The sequence below is a fragment of the Salmo salar genome, chromosome 09 (genome assembly GCF_965601325.2).
Source record: "Salmo salar chromosome 09, fSalSal1, whole genome shotgun sequence".
NCBI lineage: Eukaryota > Metazoa > Chordata > Actinopteri > Salmoniformes > Salmonidae > Salmo > Salmo salar.
This window is the reverse complement of record NC_138299.1, coordinates 151,353,917-151,381,850: the sequence shown is the minus strand read 5'-3', so window position 1 is coordinate 151,381,850 and position 27,934 is coordinate 151,353,917. Positions and strand designations below refer to the sequence as shown.

Below are 27,934 nucleotides of genomic sequence, written 5' to 3'. Positions count from 1 at the left end.
TTGATTTGTATATTTTGTTGATAATCCTGTTTTTGTCTAATAGGGCTTTGGTTGCTGTGAGTGTGTGTGCGTGTGCGTGTGTGTGTACGGCTTCACCAGACTTTGTCATTCTTCTGAATGAGTGGCCTTGGCTTTGTGGAGAGAATTACACTTTAAAAGAAAACTGTAATCGGGGCTCTTTCACAACACAGTCTCTGGAGCAATCTGTGGCCGTGGTGTGTAAGAGCTCAGCCTCTTAATGTCTGTCTTTCCCTCCTGACGCAGGAAACCGTTGCATAACCGAGAACCACACAGCCTGTAGAACATGGAATAACTATTTCTAAATGGGTCATTATTTCTACAGTTCCCCTACTGTCAGTCACTACATAGATCTTTCAGTAAGACCCACTCTGCCGTTGTTCACCCTCTTACACCCCCTCAACCCTCACTCTGCCTCCTACACCCCCCCAACCCTGACTCTCCCTCCTACACCCCCTCAACCCTCACTCTGCCTCCTACACCCCCTCAACCCTCACTCTGCCTCTTACACCCCCTCAACCCTCACTCTGCCTCTTACACCCCCTCAACCCTCACTCTGCCTCCTACACCCCCCCAACCCTCACTCTGCCTCCTACACCCCCTCAACCCTCACTATACCTCCTACACCCCCTCAACCCTCACTCTGCCTCCTACACCCCCTCAACCCTCACTCTGCCTCCTACACCCCCTCAACCCTCACTCTGCCTCTTACCTCCCCTCAACCCTCACTCTGCCTCCAAAACCCCCCAACCCTCACTCTGCCTCCTACACCCCCCCAACCCTCACTCTGCCTCCTACACCCCCCCCAACCCTGACTCTGCCTCCTACACCCCCTCAACCCTCACTCTGCCTCCTACACCCCCTCAACCCTCACTCTGCCTCCTACACCCCCTCAACCCTGACTCTGCCTCCTACACCCCCTCAACCCTCACTCTGCCTCCTACACCCCCTCAACCCTCACTCTGCCTCCTACACCCCCTCAACCCTCACTCTGCCTCCTACACCCCCTCAACCCTCACTCTGCCTCCTACACCCCCTCAACCCTCACTCTGCCTCCTACACCCCCCAACCCTCACTCTGCCTCCTACACCCCCCCAACCCTCACTCTGCCTCCTACACCCCCCCAACCCTCACTCTGCCTCCTACACCCCCCCAACCCTCACTCTGCCTCCTACACCCCCCCAACCCTCACTCTGCCTCCTACACCCCCCCAACCCTCACTCTGCCTCCTACACCCCCTCAACCCTCACTCTGCCTCCTACACCCCCCCAACCCTCACTCTGCCTCCTACACCCCCCCAACCCTCACTCTGCCTCCTACACCCCCCCAACCCTCACTCTGCCTCCTACAGCCCCTCAAACCTCACTCTACCTCCTACATCCCCTCAACCCTCACTCTGCCTCCTACATCCCCTCAACCCTCACTCTGCCTCCTACACCCCCTCAACCCTCACTCTGCCTCCTACACCCCCTCAACCCTCACTCTGCCTCCTACAACCCCTCAACCCTCACTCTGCCTCCTACACCCCCTCAACCCTCACTCTGCCTCCTACACCCCCTCAACCCTCACTCTGCCTCCTACATCCCCTCAACCCTCACTCTGCCTCCTACACCCCCTCAACCCTCACTCTGCCGCCTACACCCCCTCAACCGTCACTCTCACTCTGACACCCACTCCTCTTCTCTCACTCTCTTCCTCCCCTGCCTCCACAGCCTCTCCACTGCCTCCCCTCTCCCTCCAGCCCTCCGAAGTCAAGAGGGCCTGTCTCTCAGTCCAGTAGGGAGGAGGTGTTGATGAGAGCTCATGATTTTACAGCAGCTTATTTTAGCCTCTTTATAAAAAGACCAATTCTGCCTTCCACAGACCCCATTACTGTTTAGAACAGCCATCAGCTTGGATTGAAGAGAATGTCTCCATCGTTTCATAATACACTCTTATTGCCTGGGCCTGGCTATGGTAGCAGTGAAGTGGTCTCTGTAGATTACTCTGTCAAAACTAGGGTTGCAAAGCTACCGGTAATTCACCAAAGTTACCGGAATCGTCAGTAACTTTGGTAATTAACAGAAAATCTATGACATTCTATCGTAACTTTGGTAATTTATACTTGAAGAACAAACTAAATGTTTTATTCATACATAGCATTAATTTATCTGAGTCCATATTGTCCATGAGTTTCTAGTAGATAGACAATATGGTTCAAGAGAAAATAGCCTAATTAATGAAAAAAGCATGTAATCAACAATACTATTGTTTTCAATTAACTCTTTAACTCTTGACCTTCTTTCAGAACTGCCACCAGTTTGACATCAAAACATTGACAACAAATACAGTTGAAGTCGGAAGTTTACATACACCTTAGCCAAATACATTTAAACTCAGTTTTTCACAATTCCTGACATTTAATCCTAGTAAAAATTGTCTTAGGTCAGTTAGGTTCACCACTTTATTTTAAGAATGTGAAATATCAGAATAATAGTAGAGAGAATGATTTATTTCAGCTTTTATTTCTTTCATCACATTCCCAGTGGGTCAGAAGTTTACATACACTCAATTAGTATTTGGAAGCATTGCCTTGAAATTGTTTAACTTGGGTCAAACGTTTCGGGTAGCCTTCCACAAGCTTCCCACAATAAGTTGGGTGAATTTTGGCCTCTTCCTCCTGACAGACCTGGTGTAACTGAGTCAGGTTGGTAGGCCTCCTTGCTCACACACGCTTTTTCAGTTCTGCCAACACATTTTCTATCGGATTGAGTTCAGTGCTTTGTGAAGGCCACTCCAATACCTTGACTTTGTTGTCCTTAAGCCATTTTGCCACAACTTTGGAAGTATGCTTGGGGTCATTGTCCATTTGGAAGACCCATTTGCGACCAAGCTTTAACTTCCTGACTGATGTCTTGAGATGTTCCTTCAATATATCCACATAATTTCCCTGCCTCATGATGCCATCTATTTTGTGAAGTGCACCAGTCCGTCCTGCAGCAAAGCAGCCCCACAACATGATGCTGCCACCCCCGTGCTTCACGGTTGGGATGGTGTTCTTCGCCTTGCAAGCCTCCCCCTTTTTCCTCCAAACATAACGATGGTCATTATGGCCAAACAGTTCTATTTTTGTTTCATCAGACAAGAGGACATTTCTCCAAAAAGTACCATCTTTGTTCCCATTGTGCAGTTGCAAACCGTTGTCTGGCTTTTTTATGGCAGTTTTATAGCAGTGGCTTCTTCCTTGCTGAGCAGCCTTTCAGGGTATCTCGATAAGGGACTCGTTTTACTGTGGATATAGATACTTTTGTACCTGTTTCCTCCAGCATCTTCACAAGGTTCTTTGCTGTTGTTCTGGGATTGATTTGCAATTTTCGCATCAAAGTACGTTCATCTCTAGGAGACAGAACGCGTCTCCTTCATGATTGTTATGACGGCTGCATGGTCCCATGGTGTTTATACTTGCGTACTATTGTTTGTACAGATGAACGTGGTACCTTCAGGCATTTGGAAATTGCTCCCAAGATGTACCAGACTTGTGGAGGTCTATATTGTTTTTTCTGAGGTCTTGGCTGATTTCTTTTGATTTTCCATGATGTCAAGCAAAGAGGCACTGAGTTTGAAGGTAGGCCTTGAAATACATCCACAGGTACACTTCCAATTGACTCAAATTATGTCAATTAGCCTATTAGAAGCTTCTAAAGCCATGACACAATTTTCTGGAATTTTCCAAGCTGTTTAAAGGCACAGTCAACTTAGTGTATGTAAACTTCTGACCCACTGGAATTGTGATACAGTGAATTATGAATGAAATAATCTGTCTGTAAACCATTGTTGGAAAAATGACTTGTGTCATGCACAAAGTAGATGTCCTAACCGACTTGCCAAAAATATAGTTTGTTAACAAGAAATTTGTGGAGTGGTTGAAAAACTAGTTTTAATGACTCCAACCTAAGTGTATGTAAACTTCTGACTTGAACTGTACATACATTGCCTAGTGAAAGTCTACATACCCTTTGCATAGTATTCACATTTTGTTGCCTTAAAATGAAATCTTAAAATTGCATTAAATTAGATTATTTTCCTACCCATCTATACAAAATGACATACAAATGTCCACACTAATTAGTCTCAGTTTCACTTCTGACATAAATGTACTTGAAAATCAGAGACAAAATTGTAGTATTGCTGTCCATCAATGACTCCCAACCAAATATACTGAGTTTCAGCAATTTTGATAAAAACGTTGGATGAAGTTGTGTAAAGTTGGTGGAATCTTATTCCAAATGTATCCCAGCTGTAATGGCTGCCGAAGGTGTTTCCACCTAGTATTAACTCTGGGCTAGGAAAACATATGATATTAAGACATCTGTTTATTTCCTTCCACTTTGAAAATGTAGAGTAGGTTTTGTGGATAAGTAAGGTAAAAAAAAACACATTTATTCCCTTTGAGATTACATTTTAAGGCAACAAAATGTGAATACTGTTGAAGTGAGGTGTAGACTCACTGGCTACTATTGAACTAGTAAACCATGCTGAAACCCTCATATTAAATACCAATAGTATTCACTAAGTTGATGGTTTATATTTAATAGAATGTTTTTTTGTGTGTAATTTTTACCCCCATTTTCTCCCCAATTTCGTGATTAAAAACATGTCTCATCGCTGCAACTGCCCAATGCGCTCGGGAGAGGCGAAGGTTCGAGTCATGAGTCCTCCGAAACATGACCCGCCAAGCCGTGCTGCTTAACCCTGAAGCCAGCCGCACCAATGTGTCAGAGGAAACACTAGTCAACTGATGACCGAAGTCAGGCTGCAGGCGAACGGTCCGCCACAAGGAGTCGATAGAGTGTGATGAGCCAATTTAAGGCCCCCCCCCCGGCCAAACCCTCCCCTCACTCAGACAACGCTGGCCCAATTATGTGCCTCCCTATGGGACTCCCAGTCACGGCCGTTAGTGACACAGGGTGGGATTGAACCCCAGGCTGTAGTGACGCCGCAGCAATGCAGTGCCTTAGACCGCTGTGCCACTCAGAAGTTTAGTATAATGTTTACAGCTCTGTCATTCTATTTATTTTAAAATCATATTATTTCATATATTTTACATGTGATAAAACCACACAGAGGGCCAGAGACTATTAGACACCTGTGATAATCTGAAGTACCCAAAAAGGCCACTAGATGTCTTTTGATGGATTACATAAAATATTTGAATGATACCAAAATTCTGGTAGTTTACTGGTAAACTTTGAAAGTTTCCAGTAATATATCCTACCTTTGTAATCCTAGTCAACTTTGATTCTTAGACCCTTTTATAAAGCATGTCTGGTGTGCTCCCACAGCAATTTACTGCAAACACGCAATAAAAGGGTATTCCGCTGATGTCTGGTGCTGTGACATGTCTGCTCAGTGCGTCTCATAAATTGCTCTCCAAACTGTGGTTCTCTATGCTAGGTCTGGTGGAGAGTGTGTAGGTTGGACCAGTACAGCAGACACAGTCTGTCAGATGGTTGATGGTTTGTCAGCCCTGGGAGACTGTAAATAAAGGAATTACAGTTTACACAGACAGGGCCATAACCATCAACCACACCATATCTAAAGCATATATGACTCTACAGAGGAAAGAGGGAGAGAACGGATGAATAAACAAATATAGATAAAGAAGGAGGGATGGGGAAAGATAAACAGAAAGGACATGGTTTAGGGAGATGGAAGGAGAGAAAAGGCTAGAGCAAGACGGCAATAAATAGAGGGAGCCATGGCATAAAGAGATTTCATCCCTTTGTTTGGTGTGTACTCCTCAATGTCTGGCAGCTCTGAATCCAGACAGCCAATGCCTCGCTGGCCAATCACTGTGACAGTTGTGAGAGAGGACTGGACTGGGCCTCAAAGATTCTCCACAGAGAGAAAAACTATTTCAGCATCTATCTTAATATATAGATAGGAAAAGAAATTTAAAAAGGACTCTTAGTTCCTCAATGACTTTCAGTATCTCATCCATCACTTACGTCTCTCTCTCTCTCTCTTTCTCTCTCTCTCTCTCTCTCTCTCTCTCTTCTCTCTCTCTCTCTCTCTCTCTCTCTCTCTCTCTCTCTCTCTCTCTCTCTCTCTCTCAGAGTGTTGCTTGTCCGTTCCTCATCGACCCCTCCTCTCGGGCTACAGAGTGGCTCCATACTCACCTGAAGCAGCATCGCCTCGAGGTCATCAACCAGCAGGTACACCTGTCACACACCTGTCACACCTGTTAATCATTCACACATCACGCATGTCAACTAATACAGAAACACATTTAACACATATTTCAGTCAACCAACAGGTACTGTGAACTCATATCACACAGTAGAGACATGTTAGTCATTATGTAACCAGTTAGATACCAGTTGTGACATCACACCAGGCATCAGTGCTGTTATCAGAACCCCTCCACCCTGTGTATTTTCTTCCAGGACCCTAACTTCATCACCTCGCTGGAGCTAGCTGTGCGTTTTGGGAAAACGCTGATCATCCAGGAGATGGATGGAGTAGAACCGGTACTCTATCCACTACTGAGGAGAGACCTGATCGCACAGGGTGAGTCTACACACACTATGACGACAGGGTGGGTCTACACACACTATGACCACAGGGTGAGTCTACACACACTATGACCACAGGGTGAGTCTACACACACTATGACGACAGGGTGGGTCTACACACACTATGACCACAGGGTGAGTCTACACACACTATGACCACAGGGTGAGTCTACACACACTATGACCACAGGGTGAGTCTACACACACTATGACCACAGGGTGAGTCTACACACACTATGACCACAGGGTGAGTCTACACACACTATGACGACAGGGTGAGTCTACACACACTATGACCACAGGGTGAGTCTACACACACTATGACCACAGGGTGAGTCTACACACACTATGACCACAGGGTGAGTCTACACACACTATGACGACAGGGTGAGTCTACACACACTATGACGACAGGGTGAGTCTACACACACTATGACGACAGGGTGAGTCTACACACACTATGACCACAGGGTGAGTCTACACACACTATGACCACAGGGTGAGTCTACACACACTATGACCACAGGGTGAGTCTACACACACTATGACCACAGGGTGAGTCTACACACACTATGACCACAGGGTGAGTCTACACACACTATGACCACAGGGTGAGTCTACACACACTATGACCACAGGGTGAGTCTACACACACTATGACCACAGGGTGAGTCTACACACACTATGACCACAGGGTGAGTCTACACACACTATGACCACAGGGTGAGTCTACACACACTATGACCACAGGGTGAGTCTACACACACTATGACCACAGGGTGAGTCTACACACACTATGACCACAGGGTGAGTCTACACACACTATGACCACAGGGTGAGTCTACACACACTATGACCACAGGGTGAGTCTACACACACTATGACCACAGGGTGAGTCTACACACACTATGACCACAGGGTGAGTCTACACACACTATGACCACAGGGTGAGTCTACACACACTATGACCACAGGGTGAGTCTACACACACTATGACCACAGGGTGAGTCTACACACACTATGACCACAGGGTGAGTCTACACACACTATGACCACAGGGTGAGTCTACACACACTATGACCACAGGGTGAGTCTACACACACTATGACCACAGGGTGAGTCTACACACACTATGACCACAGGGTGAGTCTACACACACTATGACCACAGGGTGAGTCTACACACACTATGACCACAGGGTGAGTCTACACACACTATGACCACAGGGTGAGTCTACACACACTATGACCACAGGGTGAGTCTACACACACTATGACCACAGGGTGAGTCTACACACACTATGACCACAGGGTGAGTCTACACACACTATGACCACAGGGTGAGTCTACACACACTATGACCACAGGGTGAGTCTACACACACTATGACCACAGGGTGAGTCTACACACACTATGACCACAGGGTGAGTCTACACACACTATGACCACAGGGTGAGTCTACACACACTATGACCACAGGGTGAGTCTACACACACTATGACCACAGGGTGAGTCTACACACACTATGACGACAGGGTGAGAGAGAGAGAAAGAGGGGGAGGAGGAGAGAGGGAGCAGGTGGAAGAGAGGGGGAGGAAGGAGGTTGGGGAGAGAGTGAGGGAGAGGAGGAGAGGGGAGGGAGGGATGGGGAGAGAGGTAGTGCGGGAAGTGGAGAGAGAGATGTAAGGGTGGAAGCTAGTGTGAGAGAGAGAGAGAGAGGGGAGGAGGAGAGAGAGATGTAGGGTGGAAGCTAGTGTGAGAGAGAGAGAGAGAGAGAGAGAGAGGGGAGGAGGAGAGAGACGGGTGTTGGTTAAAGGGCAGTGAATCCACTGGAAAGAATAGAGGGGGATTGGCCATCCACTGGAGGATGGAGAAAAGAAACGGGAGGGGAGAGAGGGAGGGAGCAGGGTGTGCTGCAATGCAGAGAAGATGCTGAGTTTGTATCCATAAAATGTAAGTCCTGGATTAACCCTTCTCCCTCCCTCTCTCACTCCCTCCCTTTCTCCATCTCTCCCTCCCTCTCTCTGTCTCTCTCTCCATCTCTCTCTCTCTCTCTCTCTCCCTCCCTCTCTCCATCTCTCCCTCCCTCTCTCCCTCCATCTCGCCCTCCCTCCTTCTCTCTCCATCTCTCTCTCCCTCCCTCCCTCTCTCACTCCCTCCCTCCCTCCCTCTCTCCCTCTCTCACTCCCTCCATCTCTCCATCTCTCACTCTCTCCCTTTCTCTCCATCTCTCCCTTTCTCTCCATCTCTCCTTCTCTCCCTCCCTCCCTCTCTCCATCTCTCGCTCCTTCACTCCCTCCCTCCATCTCGCCGTCCCTCCTTCTCTCCATCTCTCTCTCCCTCACTCCCTCCCTCCATCTTGCCGTCCCTCCCTCCATCTCGCCCTCCCTCCATCTCGCCGTCCCTCCCTCCATCTCTCTCTCTCTCCATCTCCCTCCCTCCCTCCCTCCCTCCCTCCCTCCCTCCCTCCCTCCCTCCCTCCCTCCCTCCCTCCCTCCCTCCCTCCCTCCCTCCCTCCCTCCATCTCTCTCTCCATCTCTCTCTCTCCCTCCCTCCCTCCCTCTATCTCCCTCCCTCCCTCCCTCCCTCCCTCCCTCCCTCCCTCCCTCCCTCCCTCCCTCCCTCCCTCCCTCCCTCCAGGTCCGCGGTACGTGGTTCAGATAGGTGATAAGGTGATAGATTATAACGAGGAGTTCCGTTTGTTCCTGGCCACGCGTAACCCCTCCCCTTTCATCCCCCCCGACGCTGCCTCTGTCGTCACTGAGGTCAACTTCACCACCACCAGAGCTGGCCTGCGGGGACAGGTAAAAAAACAAACACACACACACACTGTACTGTTGCTTTATTACTGTACACTGAGACTGTCTCCTGGTTAATCAGACCATCCGTTGTGTGTGTGTGTGTGTGTGTGTGTGTGTGTGTGTGTGTGTGTGTGTGTGTGTGTGGTGTATTAGCTCCTAGCTCTGACCATCCAGCAGGAGAAACCAGAGTTAGAGACCCAGAAGACCCGTCTGTTACAGCAGGAGGAGGACAAGAAGATCCAGCTAGCTATGCTAGAAGAGTCTCTATTAGAGGTGTATATATATATACACACATATATACATACACACACACACACACATATATATACACACACACACATATATATATATATATATATATATATATATGCACTCATATATACACACACATATACATATATATATATATACATACTGCTCAAAAAAATAAAGGGAACACTTAAACAACACATCCTAGATCTGAATGAATGAAATAATCTTATTAAATACTTTTTTCTTTACATAGTTGAATGTGCTGACAACAAAATCACACAAAAATAATCAATGGAAATCCAATCTATCAACCCATGGAGGTCTGGATTTGGAGTCACACTCAAAATTAAAGTGGAAAACCACACTACAGGCTGATCCAACTTTGATGTAATGGCCTTAAAACAAGTCAAAATGAGGCTCAGTAGTGTGTGTGGCCTCCACGTGCCTGTATGACCTCCCTACAATGCCTAGGCACGCTCCTGATGAGGTGGCGGATGGTCTCCTGAGGGATCTCCTCCCAGACCTGGACTAAAGCATCCGCCAACTCCTGGACAGTCTGTGGTGCAACGTGGCATTGGTGGATGGAGCGAGACATGATGTCCCAGATGTGCTCAATTGGATTCAGGTCTGGGGAACGGGCGGGCCAGTCCATAGCATCAATGCCTTCCTCTTGCAGGAACTGCTGACACACTCCAGCCACATGAGGTCTAGCATTGTCTTGCATTAGGAGGAACCCAGGGCCAACCGCACCAGCATATGGTCTCACAAGGGGTCTGAGGATCTCATCTCGGTACCTAATGGCAGTCAGGCTACCTCTGGCGAGCACATGGAGGGCTGTGCGGCCCCCCAAAGAAATGCCACCCCACACCATGACTGACCCACTGCCAAACCGGTCATGCTGGAGGATGTTGCAGGCAGCAGAGCGTTCTCCACGGCGTCTCCAGACTCTGTCACGTCTGTCACGTGCTCTGTGTGAACCTGCTTTTATCTGTGAAGAGCACAGGGCGCCAGTGGTGAATTTGCCAATGTTGGTGTTCTCTGGCAAATGCCAAACGTCCTGCACGGTGTTGGGCTGTAAGCACAACCCCCACCTGTGGACGTCGGGCCCTCATACCACCCTCATGGAGTCTGTTTCTGACCGTTTGAGGAGACACATGCACATTTGTGGCCTGCTGGAGGTCATTTTGCAGGGCTCTGGCAGTGCTTCTCCTGCTCCTCCTTGCACAAAGGCAGAGGTAGCAGTCCTGCTGCTGGGTTGTTGCCCTCCTACGGCCTCCTCCACGTCTCCTGATGTACTGGCCTGTCTCCTGGTAGCGCCTACACTGCTCAAAAAAATAAAGGGAACACTTAAACAACACAATGTAACTCCAACTCAATCACACTTCTGTGAAATCAAACTGTCCCCTTAGGAAGCAACACTGATTGACAATAAATTTCACATGCTGTTGTGCAAATGGAATAGACAACAGGTGGAAATTATAGGCAATTAGCAAGACACCCCCAATAAAGGAGTGGTTCTGCAGGTGGGGACCATAGACCACTTCTCAGTTCCTATGCTTCCTGGCTGATGTTTTGGTCACTTTTGAATGCTGGCGGTGCTTTCACTCTAGTGATAGCATGAGACGGAGTCTACAACCCACACAAGTGGCTCAGGTAGTGCAGCTCATCCAGGATGGCACATCAATGCGAGCTGTGGCAAGAAGGTTTGCTGTGTCTGTCAGCGTAGTGTCCAGAGCATGGAGGCGCTACCAGGAGACAGGCCAGTACATCAGGAGACGTGGAGGAGGCCGTAGGAGGGCAACAACCCAGCAGCAGGACCGCTACCTCCGCCTTTGTGCAAGGAGGAGCAGGAGGGGCACTGCCAGAGCCCTGCAAAATGACCTCCAGCAGGCCACAAATGTGCATGTGTCTCCTCAAACGGTCAGAAACAGACTCCATGAGGGTGGTATGAGGGCCCGACGTCCACAGGTGGGGGTTGAGCTGACAGCCCAACACCGTGCAGGACGTTTGGCATTTGCCAGAGAACACCAACATTGGCAAATTCGCCACTGGCGCCCTGTGCTCTTCACAGATGAAAGCAGGTTCACACTGAGCACGTGACAGACGTGACAGTCTGGAGACGCCGTGGAGAACGTTCTGCTGCCTGCAACATCCTCCAGCATGACCGGTTTGGCGGTGGGTCAGTCATGGTGTGGGGTGGCATTTCTTTGGGGGCCGCACAGCCCTCGATGTGCTCGCCAGAGGTAGCCTGACTGCCATTAGGTACCGAGATGAGATCCTCAGACCCCTTGTGAGACCATATGCTGGTACGGTTGGCCCTGGGTTCCTCCTAATGCAAGACAATGCTAGACCTCATGTGGCTGGAGTCTGTCAGCAGTTCCTGCAAGAGGAAGGCATTGATGCTATGGACTGGCCCGCCCGTTCCCCAGACCTGAATCCAATTGAGCACATCTGGGACATCATGTCTCGCTCCATCCACCAATGCCACGTTGCACCACAGACTGTCCAGGAGTTGGCGGATGCTTTAGCCCAGGTCTGGGAGGAGATCCCTCAGGAGACCATCCGCCACCTCATCAGGAGCATGCCCAGGCATTGTAGGGAGGTCATACAGGCACGTGGAGGCCACACACATTACTGAGCCTCATTTTGACTTGTTTTAAGGCCATTACATCAAAGTTGGATCAGCCTGTAGTGTGGTTTTCCACTTTAATTTTGAGTGTGACTCCAAATCCAGACCTCCATGGGTTGATAAATTGGATTTCCATTGATTATTTTTGTGTGATTTTGTTGTCAGCACATTCAACTATGTAAAGAAAAAAGTATTTAATAAGATTATTTCTTTCATTCAGATCTAGGATGTGTTGTTTAAGTGTTCCCTTTATTCTTTTGAGCAGTATATATATGTATTCCTCTATACAGTGACTAAGTGTGTGTGGATTGCATAAAGACTCTTCTAGCGTATGTATATATGTATATGTATGTATGTGTGTGTGTGTGTGTGTGTGTGTGTGTGTGTGTGTGTGTGTGTCTGTGTGTACATATATACACACACACACATATACACACAGACACACACACACACACAGATATATATACACACACAGACACTCACGCTAGAAGAGTCTTTATGCAATCCACCCACACTTAGTCACTGTATAGAGGAACACCTTGTGGAAGTACACTGAACAAAAATATAAACGCAACATACAACAATTTCAAGTTATTTTACTGACGTACAGTCAAATAAACTAATTAGTCCCTAATCAATGGATTTCACATGACTGGGAATACAGATATGCTTCTGTTGGTCACAGATACCTGGGACATTTTCAGCTTCCAGGAATTTTGTACAGATCCTTGTGACATGGTGCCGTACATTATCATGCTGAAACATGAGGTGATGGCGGCAGATGAATGGCACGACGATGGGCCTCAGGATCTCGTCACGGTATCTCTGTCCATTGATAAAATGTAATTGTGTTCGTTGTCTCTAGCTTATGTCTGCCCATACCATAACCCCACCGCCACCATGGGGAACTCTGTTCACAATATTGACATCAGCAAACCACTCGCCCACACAACGCCATCTGCCCGGTACAGTTGAAACCGGGATTCATCCGTGAAGAGAGAACTTTTCCAGCGTGCCAGTGGCCATCAAAGATGAGCATTTTCCCACTGAGGTCGGTTATAACGCCGAACTGTAGTCAGGTCAAGACCCTGGTGAGGACGCACGCAGATGAGCTTCCCTGAGAGTTTCTGACAGTTTGTGCAGAAGCTGAATGTGGACGTCCTTGGCTGGTGTGGTTACACGTGATCTGCGGTTCTGAGGCCGGTTGGATGTACTGCCAAATTCTCTAAAATAACGTTGAAGGTGGCTTATGATAGAAAAATGAACATTATATTCTCTGGCAACAGCTCCGGTGGACATTCCTACAGTCAGCATGCCGATTGCATACTCATCTGTAGCATTGTGTTGTGTGACAAAACCTGTGTAATGATCCTGCTGTTTAATCAGCTTCTTGACATGCCACCTGTCAGGTGGGTGGATTATCTTGGCGAAGGAGAAATGCTCACTTACAGGGAGGTAAAGTCATTTGTGCACAAAATTTGAGAGAAATAAGCTTTTTGTTTGTATGGAACATTTGTGGGATATTTTATTTAATCTCATGAAACATGACCAACGCTTTACATGTTGCGTTTATATTGTGCTCAGTGTAGCTATAATATGTCTGATTAGATATTCTGACAAGTTTCACTGCCATTTGAACAAAAACATTCCACTTCATTATGTACAACATGTCCACTTCTCAGTCCTTTCAGTCAGAACATCAGTCCTTTCAGTTAGAACATCAGTCCTTTCAGTCAGAACATCAGTCCTTTCAGTCAGAACATCAGTCCTTTCAGTCAGAACATCAGTCCTTTCAGTTAGAACATCAGTCCTTTCAGTCAGAACATCAGTCCTTTCAGTTAGAACATCAGTCCTTTCAGTTACAACATCAGTCCTTTCAGTCAGAACATCAGTCCTTTCAGTTAGAACATCAGTCCTTTCAGTTAGAACATCAGTCCTTTCAGTCAGAACATCAGTCCTTTCAGTCAGAACATCAGTCCTTTCAGTTAGAACATCAGTCCTTTCAGTTAGAACATCAGTCCTTTCAGTTAGAACATCAGTCCTTTCAGTTAGAACATCAGTCCTTTCAGTTACAACATCAGTCCTTTCAGTTACAACATCAGTCCTTTCAGTCAGAACATCAGTCCTTTCAGTTAGAACATCAGTCCTTTCAGTTACAACACAACGTCACTTTCTGCTGTACATCACACAATCTCTCCCTAACTTCCGCTGCCCTTCCCCTATGTTTCTTTCTCTTCTCTCTTTCTGTTTTTCTTTCTTTCTGTCTCTCTCTCTTTGTCTCTCTCCTTCCTCGTCTCTTGTCTGTAGACTTTGGCTACAGCTCAGGGGAATATTCTGGAGAATAAGGAGCTGATCGACTCTCTGAACCAGACCAAGTCCAGCAGCGCCCTCATACAGGACTCACTGAGGGAGTCACACAGACTCCAGGCCTCCTTGGACCAGGTACACGTGCACACACACACTCCGCTTCCTCTCACACACTGAGCTGTAAACCTCCTCATCAACCTCCCATAGGGTTTGTACACAACACCCCAAACTGCTGTGTGTGAATGACAGAAGAGAATACATCAACCAATCACAGGAGAAGAGCAGAGTCTGGAGTCTGTCAGAACAGATGGAACACTCAGAGAGAGAAAGAGAGAGAGGGGGGTGAAAGAGAGATGAGACACAGATGCTCTGGGGTGAGAGAGAGAGAGAGGGATTGGAGAAAGATTGAGTGTGAGAGATTGATTGAGGGAGACAGGGTGCATGAGAGGGAGAGAGATGGAGAGACAGAGGAAGGGAGAGTGTGATTGAAGAGGAGAATAAGACTGAATGGTGAAACTAAATGGATACAGTGTTACAGTGTGTTGCTGTGTGTGTTGCTGTGTGTGTGTTGCTGTGTGTTAGTATGTTGCTGTGTGTTAGTGTGTTACTGTGTGTTTGTGTGTGTTAGTGTGTTGCTGTGTGTGTTAGTGTGTTGCTGTGTGTGTTAGTGTGTTACTGTGTGTGTTGCTGTGTGTGTTGCTGTGTGTGTTGCTGTGTGTGTGTTGCTGTGTGTGTTGCTGTGTGTTAGTATGTTGCTGTGTGTGTTGCTGTGTGTGTTGCTGTGTGTTAGTGTGTTACTGTGTGTTAGTGTGTTGCTGTGTGTTAGTGTGTTACTGTGTGTTTGTGTGTGTTAGTGTGTTGCTGTGTGTTAGTATGTTGCTGTGTGTGTTGCTGTGTGTGTTGCTGTGTGTGTTGCTGTGTGTGTTGCTGTGTGTGTTGCTGTGTGTGTTGCTGTGTGTTAGTGTGTTACTGTGTGTTAGTGTGTTGCTGTGTGTTAGTGTGTTACTGTGTGTTTGTGTGTGTTAGTGTGTTGCTGTGTGTTAGTGTGTTGCTGTGTGTTAGTGTGTTACTGTGTGTTTGTGTGTGTTAGTGTGTTGCTGTGTGTGTTAGTGTGTTACTGTGTGTTTGTGTGTGTTAGTGTGTTGCTGTGTGTGTTGCTGTGTGTTTCGCTGTGTGTGTTGCTGTGTGTTAGTATGTTGCTGTGTGTTTCGCTGTGTGTTAGTATGTTGCTGTGTGTTTCGCTGTGTGTGTTGCTGTGTGTTTCGCTGTGTGTGTTGCTGTGTGTGTTGCTGTGTGTGCTGTGTGTTAGTGTGTTGCTGTGTGTTAGTGTGTTGCTGTGTGTGTTGCTGTGTGTGTTGCTGTGTGTGCTGTGTGTTAGTGTGTTGCTGTGTGTGTTGCTGTGTGTTAGTGTGTTGCTGTGTGTGTTGCTGTGTGTGTTGCTGTGTGTGCTGTGTGTTAGTGTGTTGCTGTGTGTGTTGCTGTGTGTTAGTGTGTTGCTGTGTGTGTTGCTGTGTGTGTTGCTGTGTGTGCTGTGTGTTAGTGTGTTGCTGTGTGTGTTGCTGTGTGTTAGTGTGTTGCTGTGTGTGTTGCTGTGTGTTAGTGTGTTGCTGTGTGTGTTGCTGTGTGTTAGTGTGTTGCTGTGTGTGTTGCTGTGTGTGTTGCTGTGTGTGCTGTGTGTTAGTGTGTTGCTGTGTGTGTTGCTGTGTGTTAGTGTGTTGCTGTGTGTGTTGCTGTGTGTGTTGCTGTGTGTGCTGTGTGTTAGTGTGTTGCTGTGTGTGTTGCTGTGTGTGTTGCTGTGTGTTAGTGTGTTGCTGTGTGTGTTGCTGTGTGTTAGTGTGTTGCTGTGTGTGTTGCTGTGTGTTGCTGTGTGTTGCTGTGTGTTAGTGTGTGTTGCTGTGTGTGTTGCTGTGTGTGTTGCTGTGTGTTAGTGTGTTGCTGTGTGTTGCTGTGTGTGTTGCTGTGTGTTAGTGTGTTGCTGTGTGTGTTGCTGTGTGTTAGTGTGTTGCTGTGTGTGTTGCTGTGTGTTTCGCTGTGTGTTTCGCTGTGTGTGTTGCTGTGTGTTAGTGTGTGTGTTTCGCTGTGTGTGTTGCTGTGTGTGTTGGGGAAATACTTTTTTATTTATTTAATCATAAGCATTTAGAGCTGGCTGGCTGGCTGGTTGGCTGGCTGGCTGGCTGGCTGGCTGGCTGGCTGGCTGGCTGGCTGGCTGGCTGGCTGGCGTGTGTGTGTGTGTGTGTGTGTGTGTGTGTGTGTGTGTGTGTGTGTGTGTGTTCAATGAGCAGTATCTCTATCAACTCAATTAACCATGAGGACATTGAGTCCCACATTATACTTTACAGCCAATTACAGAGAATGGTAATAGTAACAGCACTCTTTGCCCACAGCAATGTTGCTTTTAATTGTGGGTTTCTTTTGGCCTTTGTTGAGATGTGATGGAGTTTAGGTGTGCTCAAGTCTGTGTGTGTGTGTGTGCGTGTGTGTGTGCGCATACCTGTACCTCTGTTTGTGCATGAGGAAAATATAATTATTCCTCTAGGGGGCAGTGTGATACCAGTTCTGACTGTCTCTCTCCTCTCTTTCTCTCCTCTCTCTCCTCCCTCTCTCTCTCTCCCCTCTCTCTCTCTCCTTCCTCCCTCTCTCTCCTCCCTCCCCTCCCTCACTCTCTCTCCCCAATCTGATTTCCTCCCTTTCTCACACCCCACCTCCCCATCTTTGCTCTCACATTCACCCTGCTCTCACATTCACCCTGCTCTCACATTCACCCTGCTCTCACATTCACCCTGCTCTCACATTCACCCTGCTCTCACATTCACCCTGCTCTCACATTCACCCTGCTCTCACATTCACCCTGCTCTCACATTCACCCTGCTCTCACATTCACCCTGCTCTCACATTCACCCTGCTCTCACATTCACCCTGCTCTCACATTCACCCTGCTCTCACATTCACCCTGCTCTCACATTCCCCCTGCTCTCACATTCTTCCTGCTCTCACATTCCCCCTGCTCTCACATTCACCCTCACATTCACCCTGCTCTCACATTCACCCTCACATTCACCCTGCTCTCACATTCACCCTGCTCTCACATTCCCCCTGCTCTCACATTCACCCTCACATTCACCCTGCTCTCACATTCACCCTGCTCTCACATTCACCCTGCTCTCACATTCACCCTGCTCTCACATTCACCCTGCTCTCACATTCACCCTGCTCTCACATTCACCCTGCTCTCACATTCCCCCTGCTCTCACATTCACCCTGCTCTCACATTCACCCTGCTCTCACATTCACCCTCACATTCACCCTGCTCTCACATTCACCCTGCTCTCACATTCACCCTGCTCTCACATTCACCCTGCTCTCACATTCACCCTGCTCTCACATTCACCCTGCTCTCACATTCACCCTGCTCTCACATTCACCCTGCTCTCACATTCACCCTCACATTCACCCTGCTCTCACATTCACCCTGCTCTCACATTCACCCTGCTCTCACATTCACCCTGCTCTCACATTCACCCTCACATTCACCCTGCTCTCACATTCTTCCTGCTCTCACATTCCCCCTGCTCTCACATTCACCCTCACATTCACCCTGCTCTCACATTCACCCTCACATTCACCCTGCTCTCACATTCACCCTGCTCTCACATTCACCCTCACATTCACCCTGCTCTCACATTCACCCTGCTCTCACATTCACCCTCACATTCCCCCTGCTCTCACATTCACCCTGCTCTCACATTCCCCCTGCTCTCACATTCACCCTGCTCTCACATTCTCCCTCACATTCACCCTGCTCTCACATTCCCCCTGCTCTCACATTCACCCTGCTCTCACATTCTCCCTCACATTCCCCCTGCTCTCACATTCCCCCTGCTCTCACATTCACCCTGCTCTCACATTCTCCCTCACATTCACCCTGCTCTCACATTCCCCCTGCTCTCACATTCACCCTCACATTCCCCCTGCTCTCACATTCCCCCTGCTCTCACATTCGCCCTGCTCTCACATTCACCCTGCTCTCACATTCACCCTGCTCTCACATTCCCCCTGTTCTCACATTCACCCTCACATTCACCCTGCTCTCACATTCACCCTGCTCTCACATTCACCCTGCTCTCACATTCACCCTGCTCTCACATTCACCCTGCTCTCACATTCCCCCTGCTCTCACATTCCCCCTGCTCTCACATTCACCCTCACATTCCCCCTGCTCTCACATTCCCCCTGCTCTCACATTCCCCCTGCTCTCACATTCACCCTCACATTCACCCTGCTCTCACATTCTCCCTCACATTCACCCTGCTCTCACATTCCCCCTGCTCTCACATTCACCCTGCTCTCACATTCTCCCTCACATTCCCCCTGCTCTCACATTCCCCCTGCTCTCACATTCACCCTGCTCTCACATTCTCCCTCACATTCACCCTGCTCTCACATTCACCCTGCTCTCACATTCTCCCTCACATTCCCCCTGCTCTCACATTCCCCCTGCTCTCACATTCACCCTGCTCTCACATTCTCCCTCACATTCACCCTGCTCTCACATTCCCCCTGCTCTCACATTCACCCTGCTCTCACATTCACCCTGCTCTCACATTCACCCTGCTCTCACATTCACCCTGCTCTCACATTCACCCTGCTCTCACATTCACCCTGCTCTCACATTCACCCTGCTCTCACATTCACCCTGCTCTCACATTCACCCTGCTCTCACATTCACCCTGCTCTCACATTCACCCTGCTCTCATATTCACCCTGCTCTCACATTCACCCTGCTCTCACATTCACCCTGCTCTCACATTCACCCTGCTCTCACATTCACCCTCACATTCACCCTGCTCTCACATTCACCCTGCTCTCACATTCACCCTGCTCTCACATTCACCCTGCTCTCACATTCACCCTGCTCTCACATTCACCCTCACATTCACCCTGCTCTCACATTCACCCTGCTCTCACATTCACCCTGCTCTCACATTCCCCCTGCTCTCACATTCACCCTGCTCTCACATTCACCCTGCTCTCACATTCACCCTGCTCTCACATTCACCCTGCTCTCACATTCCCCCTGCTCTCACATTCACCCTGCTCTCACATTCACCCTCACATTCACCCTGCTCTCACATTCACCCTGCTCTCACATTCACCCTGCTCTCACATTCACCCTCACATTCACCCTGCTCTCACATTCACCCTCACATTCACCCTGCTCTCACATTCACCCTGCTCTCACATTCACCCTGCTCTCACATTCACCCTGCTCTCACATTCACCCTGCTCTCACATTCACCCTGCTCTCATATTCACCCTGCTCTCACATTCACCCTGCTCTCACATTCACCCTGCTCTCACATTCACCCTGCTCTCACATTCCCCCTGTTCTCACATTCACCCTCACATTCACCCTGCTCTCACATTCACCCTGCTCTCACATTCACCCTGCTCTCACATTCACCCTGCTCTCACATTCACCCTGCTCTCACATTCACCCTCACATTCACCCTGCTCTCACATTCACCCTGCTCTCACATTCACCCTGCTCTCACATTCACCCTGCTCTCACATTCACCCTGCTCTCACATTCACCCTGCTCTCACATTCACCCTGCTCTCACATTCACCCTCACATTCACCCTGCTCTCACATTCACCCTGCTCTCACATTCACCCTGCTCTCACATTCACCCTGCTCTCACATTCACCCTGCTCTCACATTCGCCCTGCTCTCACATTCACCCTGCTCTCACATTCCCCCTGCTCTCACATTCACCCTGCTCTCACATTCACCCTGCTCTCACATTCACCCTGCTCTCACATTCGCCCTGCTCTCACATTCACCCTGCTCTCACATTCACCCTGCTCTCACATTCACCCTGCTCTCACATTCACCCTGCTCTCACATTCACCCTCACATTCACCCTGCTCTCACATTCGCCCTGCTCTCACATTCGCCCTGCTCTCACATTCACCCTGCTCTCACATTCACCCTGCTCTCACATTCACCCTGCTCTCACATTCACCCTGCTCTCACATTCACCCTGCTCTCACATTCACCCTCACATTCACCCTGCTCTCACATTCACCCTGCTCTCACATTCACCCTGCTCTCACATTCACCCTGCTCTCACATTCACCCTGCTCTCACATTCACCCTGCTCTCACATTCACCCTGCTCTCACATTCACCCTGCTCTCACATTCACCCTGCTCTCACATTCACCCTGTCCTTATCTCTTTCTTGCTCTCTCTCCTCTTTCACTGCCTCTTTCCTATTTCCTATTATTTTCTCACCCTTTCTTGTTCATTCTACTGAATTTCTTCTCCTCTTCTCCCCTTCCTCTTCTCGCCTCCCTTTTCCTCCTCTTTCCTCCCACCTCCCTCTTGGTCTTTCTCCTCTCCCTTCCCTCTGTCTCTCCCTCTCTCTCCATCTCTCCCCAGGAGCGTGATGCCTACCTGCCGTTAGCTGAAAGTGCCAGTAAGATGTATTTTGTCTTAACGGACCTCTCTAGGATCAACAACATGTACCGTTTCAGCCTGGCCTCTTTCCTACGCCTGTTTCAGAGAGCACTGCAGAGCAAGAAGGTAACTGACACACACACACACACACACACACACACACACACACACACACACACACACACACACACACACACACACACACAGGGACGTTAATCCTGTAGTTGCAGAGTGTCCCCAGCCAGACGGAGAGGAAGGGTTCAGCTGTGTTGACATTCTCTCCTAACCTTCTCCAGCCCCTCTGAGCTCCCTATATCTCCTCCCATCAGACCTCTCTCCTCCCATCAGACATCTCTCTCCTCCCATCAGACATCTCTCATCTCCCATCAGACATCTCTCCTCCCATCTCTCCTCCCATCAGACCTCTCTCCTCCCATCAGACCTCTCTCCTCCCATCAGACCTCTCTCCTCCCATCAGACCTCTCTCCTCCCATCAGACCTCTCTCCTCCCATCAGACCTCTCTCCTCCCATCAGACCTCTCTCCTCCCATCAGACCTCTCTCCTCCCATCAGACCTCACTCCTCCCATCAGACCTCTCAGCTCCCATCAGACCTCTCTCCTCCCATCAGACCTCTCTCCTCCCATCAGACCTCTCAGCTCCCATCAGACCTCTCTCCTCCCATCAGACCTCTCTCCTCCCATCAGACCTCTCTCCTCCCATCAGACCTCTCTCCTCCCATCAGACCTCTCAGCTCCCATCAGACCTCTCTCCTCCCATCAGACCTCTCTCCTCCCATCAGACCTCTCTCCTCCCATCAGACCTCTCTCCTCCCATCAGACCTCTCAGCTCCCATCAGACCTCTCAGCTCCCATCAGACATCTCTCCTCCCATCAGACCTCTCAGCTCCCATCAGACCTCTCAGCTCCCATCAGACCTCTCTCCTCCCATCAGACCTCTCTCCTCCCATCAGACCTCACTCCTCCCATCAGACCTCTCAGCTCCCATCAGACCTCTCAGCTCCCATCAGACCCCTCTCCTTTCCTCCCATCAGACCCCTCTCCTTTCCTCCCATCAGACCCCTCTCCTTTCCTCCCATCAGACCCCTCCTTTCCTCCCATCAGACCCCTCTCCTTTCCTCCCATCAGACCCCTCTCCTTTCCTCCCATCAGACCCCTCTCCTTTCCTCCCATCAGACCCCTCTCCTTTCCTCCCATCAGACCACCTCTCCTTTCCTCCCATCAGACCCCTCTCCTTTCCTCCCATCAGACCCCTCTCCTTTCCTCCCATCAGACCCCTCTCCTTTCCTCCTATCAGACCCCTCTCCTTTCCTCCCATCAGACCCCTCTCCTTTCCTCCCATCAGACCCCTCTCCTTTCCTCCCATCAGACCCCTCTCCTTTCCTCCTATCAGACCCCTCTCCTTTCCTCCCATCAGACCTCTCTCCTTTCCTCCCATCAGACCTCTCTCCTTTCCTCCCATCAGACCCCTCTCCTTTCCTCCCATCAGACCTCTCTCCTCCCATCAGACCCCTCTCCTCTCCTCCCATCAGACCCCTCTCCTCCCATCAGATGGGATCAGGAGGTATTGGGTGTAGTCATGGTGGGATAATGGGATCAGGAGGGACTGGGTGTAGTCATGGTATGATAATGGAATCAGGAGGTATTGGGTGTAGTCATGGTGGGATAATGGAATCAGGAGGTATTGGGTGTAGTCATGGTGGGATAATGGAATCAGGAGGGACTGGGTGTAGTCATGGTGGGATAATGGAATCAGGAGGGACTGGGTGTAGTCATGGTATGATAATGGAATCAGGAGGGACTGGGTGTAGTCATGGTGGGATAATGGAATCAGGAGGTATTGGGTGTAGTCATGGTGGGATAATGGAATCAGGAGGGACTGGGTGTAGTCATGGTATGATAATGGAATCAGGAGGTATTGGGTGTAGTCATGGTATGATAATGGAATCAGGAGGTATTGGGTGTAGTCATGGTATGATAATGGAATCAGGAGGTATTGGTTGTAGTCATGGTGGGATAATGGAATCAGGAGGTATTGGGTGTAGTCATGGTGGGATAATGGAATCAGGAGGTATTGGGTGTAGTCATGGTGGGATAATGGAATCAGGAGGGACTGGGTGTAGTCATGGTATGATAATGGAATCAGGAGGTATTGGGTGTAGTCATGGTGGGATAATGGAATCAGGAGGGACTGGGTGTAGTCATGGTATGATAATGGAATCAGGAGGTATTGGGTGTAGTCATGGTGGGATAATGGAATCAGGAGGTATTGGGTGTAGTCATGGTATGATAATGGAATCAGGAGGTATTGGGTGTAGTCATGGTGGGATAATGGAATCAGGAGGGACTGGGTGTAGTCATGGTATGATAATGGAATCAGGAGGTATTGGGTGTAGTCATGGTGGGATAATGGAATCAGGAGGGACTGGGTGTAGTCATGGTATGATAATGGAATCAGGAGGTATTGGGTGTATTCATGGTGGGATAATGGAATCAGGAGGGACTGGGTGTAGTCATGGTGGGATAATGGAATCAGGAGGGACTGGGTGTAGTCATGGTATGATAATGGAATCAGGAGGTATTGGGTGTAGTCATGGTGGGATAATGGAATCAGGAGGTATTGGGTGTAGTCATGGTGGGATAATGGAATCAGGAGGGACTGGGTGTAGTCATGGTATGATAATGGAATCAGGAGGTATTGGGTGTATTCATGGTGGGATAATGGAATCAGGAGGTATTGGGTGTAGTCATGGTGGGATAATGGAATCAGGAGGGACTGGGTGTAGTCATGGTGGGATAATGGAATCAGGAGGTATTGGGTGTAGTCATGGTGGGATAATGGGATCAGGAGGTATTGGGTGTAGTCATGGTGGGATAATGGAATCAGGAGGTATTGGGTGTAGTCATGGTGGGATAATGGGATCAGGAGGTATTGGGTGTAGTCATGGTGGGATAATGGAATCAGGAGGTATTGGGTGTAGTCATGGTGGGATAATGGGATCAGGAGGTATTGGGTGTAGTCATGGTGGGATAATGGAATCAGGAGGTATTGGGTGTAGTCATGGTGGGATAATGGGATCAGGAGGTACTGGCCCCTCACACACACAGACACACTTATTCCTATTTGCTAGATATTTATCTTCTCAGCCCACCTCAACCTTTCCATTTTCTGAAGTAAACACACACACAGTTTGGCTGGCTGTTGCTACGGTGACCAGCTGCTGCTTGGCGACATTCCTGGATGGCACCGTTTACAGAGAGAACCCACGGGATTTGGGAATTAGCGCTTAGTCTCACCCCAACGAGAGTTCACACACTGTACAACAGCCTTGAGTGTGTCGCTGAACGTTGCTCTCGGTGTGTGTGTGTGTGTGTGTGTGTGTGTGTGTGTGTGTGTGTGTGTGTGTGTGTGTGTGTGTGTGTGTGTGTGTGTGTGTGTGTGTGTGTGTGTGTGTGTGTGTGTGTGTGTGTGTGTGTGTGTGTGTGTGTGTGTGTGTGTGTGTGTGTGTGTACTGTGAGCTATGTTTGATCTCTGATTGGTAGATGGTCTCAGAGCTGAGATGAAAGCAGTAAGGGGGAGAGATACTGTGGGCATAGAGAATAGAGATGAAGGCAGTAAGGGAGAGAGAGATACTGTGGCCATAGAGAATAGAGATGAAGGCAGTAAGGGAGAGAGATGAGGAGAGATACTGGGGGCAGAGAGAATAGAGATGAAGGCAGTAAGGGGAGAGATACTGGGGTCATAGGGAATAGAGATGAAGGTAGTAAGGGAGAGAGATGAGGAGAGATACTGGGGGCATAGAGAATAGAGATGAAGGCAGTAATGAGGAGAGATACTGGAGTCATGGAGAATAGAGATGAAGGCAGTAAGGGGGAGAAATACTGGGGTCATAGAGAATAGAGATGAAGGCAGTAAGGGGAGAGATACTGGGGTCATAGGGAATAGAGATGAAGGTAGTAAGGGAGAGAGATGAGGAGAGATACTGGGGTCATAGAGAATAGAGATGAAGGCAGTAAGGGGGGGAGATGAGGAGAGATACTGGGGTCATAGGGAATAGAGATGAAGGCAGTAAGGGAGAGAGATGAGGAGAGATACTGGGGGCAGAGAGAATAGAGATGAAGGCAGTAAGGGGAGAGATACTGGGGTCATAGGGAATAGAGATGAAGGTAGTAAGGGAGAGAGATGAGGAGAGATACTGGGGGCATAGAGAATAGAGATGAAGGCAGTAATGAGGAGAGATACTGGAGTCATGGAGAATAGAGATGAAGGCAGTAAGGGGGAGAAATACTGGGGTCATAGAGAATAGAGATGAAGGCAGTAAGGGGAGAGATACTGGGGTCATAGGGAATAGAGATGAAGGTAGTAAGGGAGAGAGATGAGGAGAGATACTGGGGTCATAGAGAATAGAGATGAAGGCAGTAAGGGGGGGAGATGAGGAGAGATACTGGGGTCATAGGGAATAGAGATGAAGGCAGTAAGGGAGAGAGATACTGGGGTCATAGGGAATAGAGATGGCAGTAAGGGAGAGAGATGAGGAGAGATACTGGGGTCATAGGGAATAGAGATGGCAGTAAGGGAGATAGATGAGGAGAGATACTGGGGTCATAGGGAATAGAGATGAAGGCAGTAAGGGAGAGAGATGAGGAGAGATACTGGGGTCATAGAGAATAGAGATGGCAGTAAGGGAGAGAGATGAGGAGAGATACTGGGGTCATAGGGAATAGAGATGCAGTCAGTAAGGGAGAGAGATGGGGAGAGATACTGGGGTCATAGAGAATAGAGATGAAGGCAGTAAGGGAGAGCGATGAGGAGAGATACTGGGGTCATAGAGAATAGAGATGCAGTCAGTAAGGGAGAGAGATGGGGAGAGATACTGTGGGCATAGAGAATAGAGATGAAGGCAGTAAGGGGGAGAGATACTGGGGTCATAGAGAATAGAGATGCAGTCAGTAAGGGAGAGAGATGGGGAGAGATACTGTGGGCATAGAGAATAGAGATGAAGGCAGTAAGGGGGAGAGATACTGGGGCATAGAGAATAGAGATGAAGGCAGTAAGGGGGAGAGATACTGGGGTCATAGAGAATAAAGATGAATGCAGTAAGGGGGAGAGATGAGGAGAGATACTGGGGCATAGAGAATAGAGATGAAGGCAGTAAGGGGGAGAGATACTGGGGCATAGAGAATAGAGATGAAGGCAGTAAGGGGGAGAGATACTGGGGTCATAGAGAATAAAGATGAATGCAGTAAGGGGGAGAGATGAGGAGAGATACTGGGGTCATAGGGAATAGAGATGAAGGCAGTAAGGGGGAGAGATACTGGGGTCATAGAGAATAAAGATGAATGCAGTAAGGGAGAGAGATGAGGAGAGATACTGGGGGCATAGAGAATAGAGATGAAGGCAGTAAGGGGGAGAGATACTGGGGGCGTAGAGAATAGAGATGAAGGCAGTAAGGGGGAGAGATACTGGGGTCATAGAGAATAAAGATGAATGCAGTAAGGGAGAGAGATGAGGAGAGATACTGGGGTCATAGAGATGGCAGTAAGGGAGAGAGATGAGGAGAGATACTGGGGTCATAGAGAATAGAGATGAAGGCAGTAAGGGAGAGAGATGAGGAGAGATTTTAGGGTCATAGAGAATAGAGATGAAGGCAGTAAGGGAGAAATACTGGTGTCATAGAGAATAGAGATGCAGGCAGTAAGGGGGAGAGATACTGGGTTCATAGAGAATAGAGATGAAGGCAGTAAGGGAGAGATATTGGGTTCATAGAGAATAGTGATGAAGGCAGGACATTCAAATAAGTATTGAAAAAAGGGCACACGTTTTATAGTTTGTTCCACCTGAGCGAGTCTGACCACAATGAGTCACTATGATGACTGCAAATGTGTTGAATGGATCTCGGGGGGGAAAAGAGCAGGAGGCTACAGTCCATGTTTTCCAATGGTGCGACTGCCAAAGGCTCACTTGGTAGAGCATGGTGTGTGCAACGCCAGCATGGTGTGTGCAATGCCAGGGTTGTGGGTTCGATTCCCACGGGGGGACAGTACAAATTTTAAAAGAAATGAAATGTATGAGAATGTATGAAATGTATGCATTCACTAATGTAAGTCGCTCTGGATAAGAGCGTCTGCTAAATGACTAAAATGTAAAATGTAGAAAAAATGAGAGATTTTATTGTCATCGAGAATAGAGATGAAGTAAGGGGGAGAGATACTGGGGTCATAGAGAATAGAGATGAAGGCAGTAAGGGGGAGAGATACTGGGGTCATAGAGAATAAAGATGAATGCAGTAAGGGGGAGAGATACTGGGGGCATAGAGAATAGAGATGAAGGCAGTAAGCGGGAGAGATACTGGGGGCATAGAGAATAGAGATGAAGGCAGTAAGGGGGAGAGATACTGGGGTCATAGAGAATAAAGATGAAGGCAGTAAGCGGGAGAGATACTGGGGGCATAGAGAATAGAGATGAAGGCAGTAAGGGGGAGAGATACTGGGGTCATAGAGAATAAAGATGAATGCAGTAAGGGGGAGAGATACTGGGGGCATAGAGAATAGAGATGAAGGCAGTAAGGGGGAGAGATACTGGGGTCATAGAGAATAAAGATGAATGCAGTAAGGGGGAGAGATACTGGGGTCATAGAGAATAGAGATGAAGGCAGTAAGGGGGAGAGATACTGGGGTCATAGAGAATAAAGATGAAGGCAGTAAGGGGGAGAGATACTGGGGTCATAGAGAATAGAGATGAAGGCAGTAAGGGGGAGAGATGAGGAGAGATACTGGGGCATAGAGAATAGAGATGAAGGCAGTAAGGGGGAGAGATACTGGGGTCATAGAGAATAAAGATGAATGCAGTAAGGGGGAGAGATGAGGAGAGATACTGGGGCATAGAGAATAGAGAT

General features: G+C 48.7%; 1 protein-coding gene across 1 annotated transcript in view; it reads left to right on the top strand.

The window, feature by feature from the left end:
• dync2h1 (dynein cytoplasmic 2 heavy chain 1) overlaps positions 1-27,934 on the top strand; it is a 328,531-nt gene that overhangs the window by 133,207 nt on the left and 167,390 nt on the right. The window contains exons 66-71 of the mRNA XM_082956441.1: positions 6,114-6,212; positions 6,444-6,567; positions 9,212-9,375; positions 9,526-9,645; positions 14,561-14,695; positions 21,002-21,145. Of these exons, the coding sequence (XP_082812567.1) occupies positions 6,114-6,212; positions 6,444-6,567; positions 9,212-9,375; positions 9,526-9,645; positions 14,561-14,695; positions 21,002-21,145 (786 nt within the window). The remainder of the gene's footprint in view (positions 1-6,113; positions 6,213-6,443; positions 6,568-9,211; positions 9,376-9,525; positions 9,646-14,560; positions 14,696-21,001; positions 21,146-27,934) is intronic.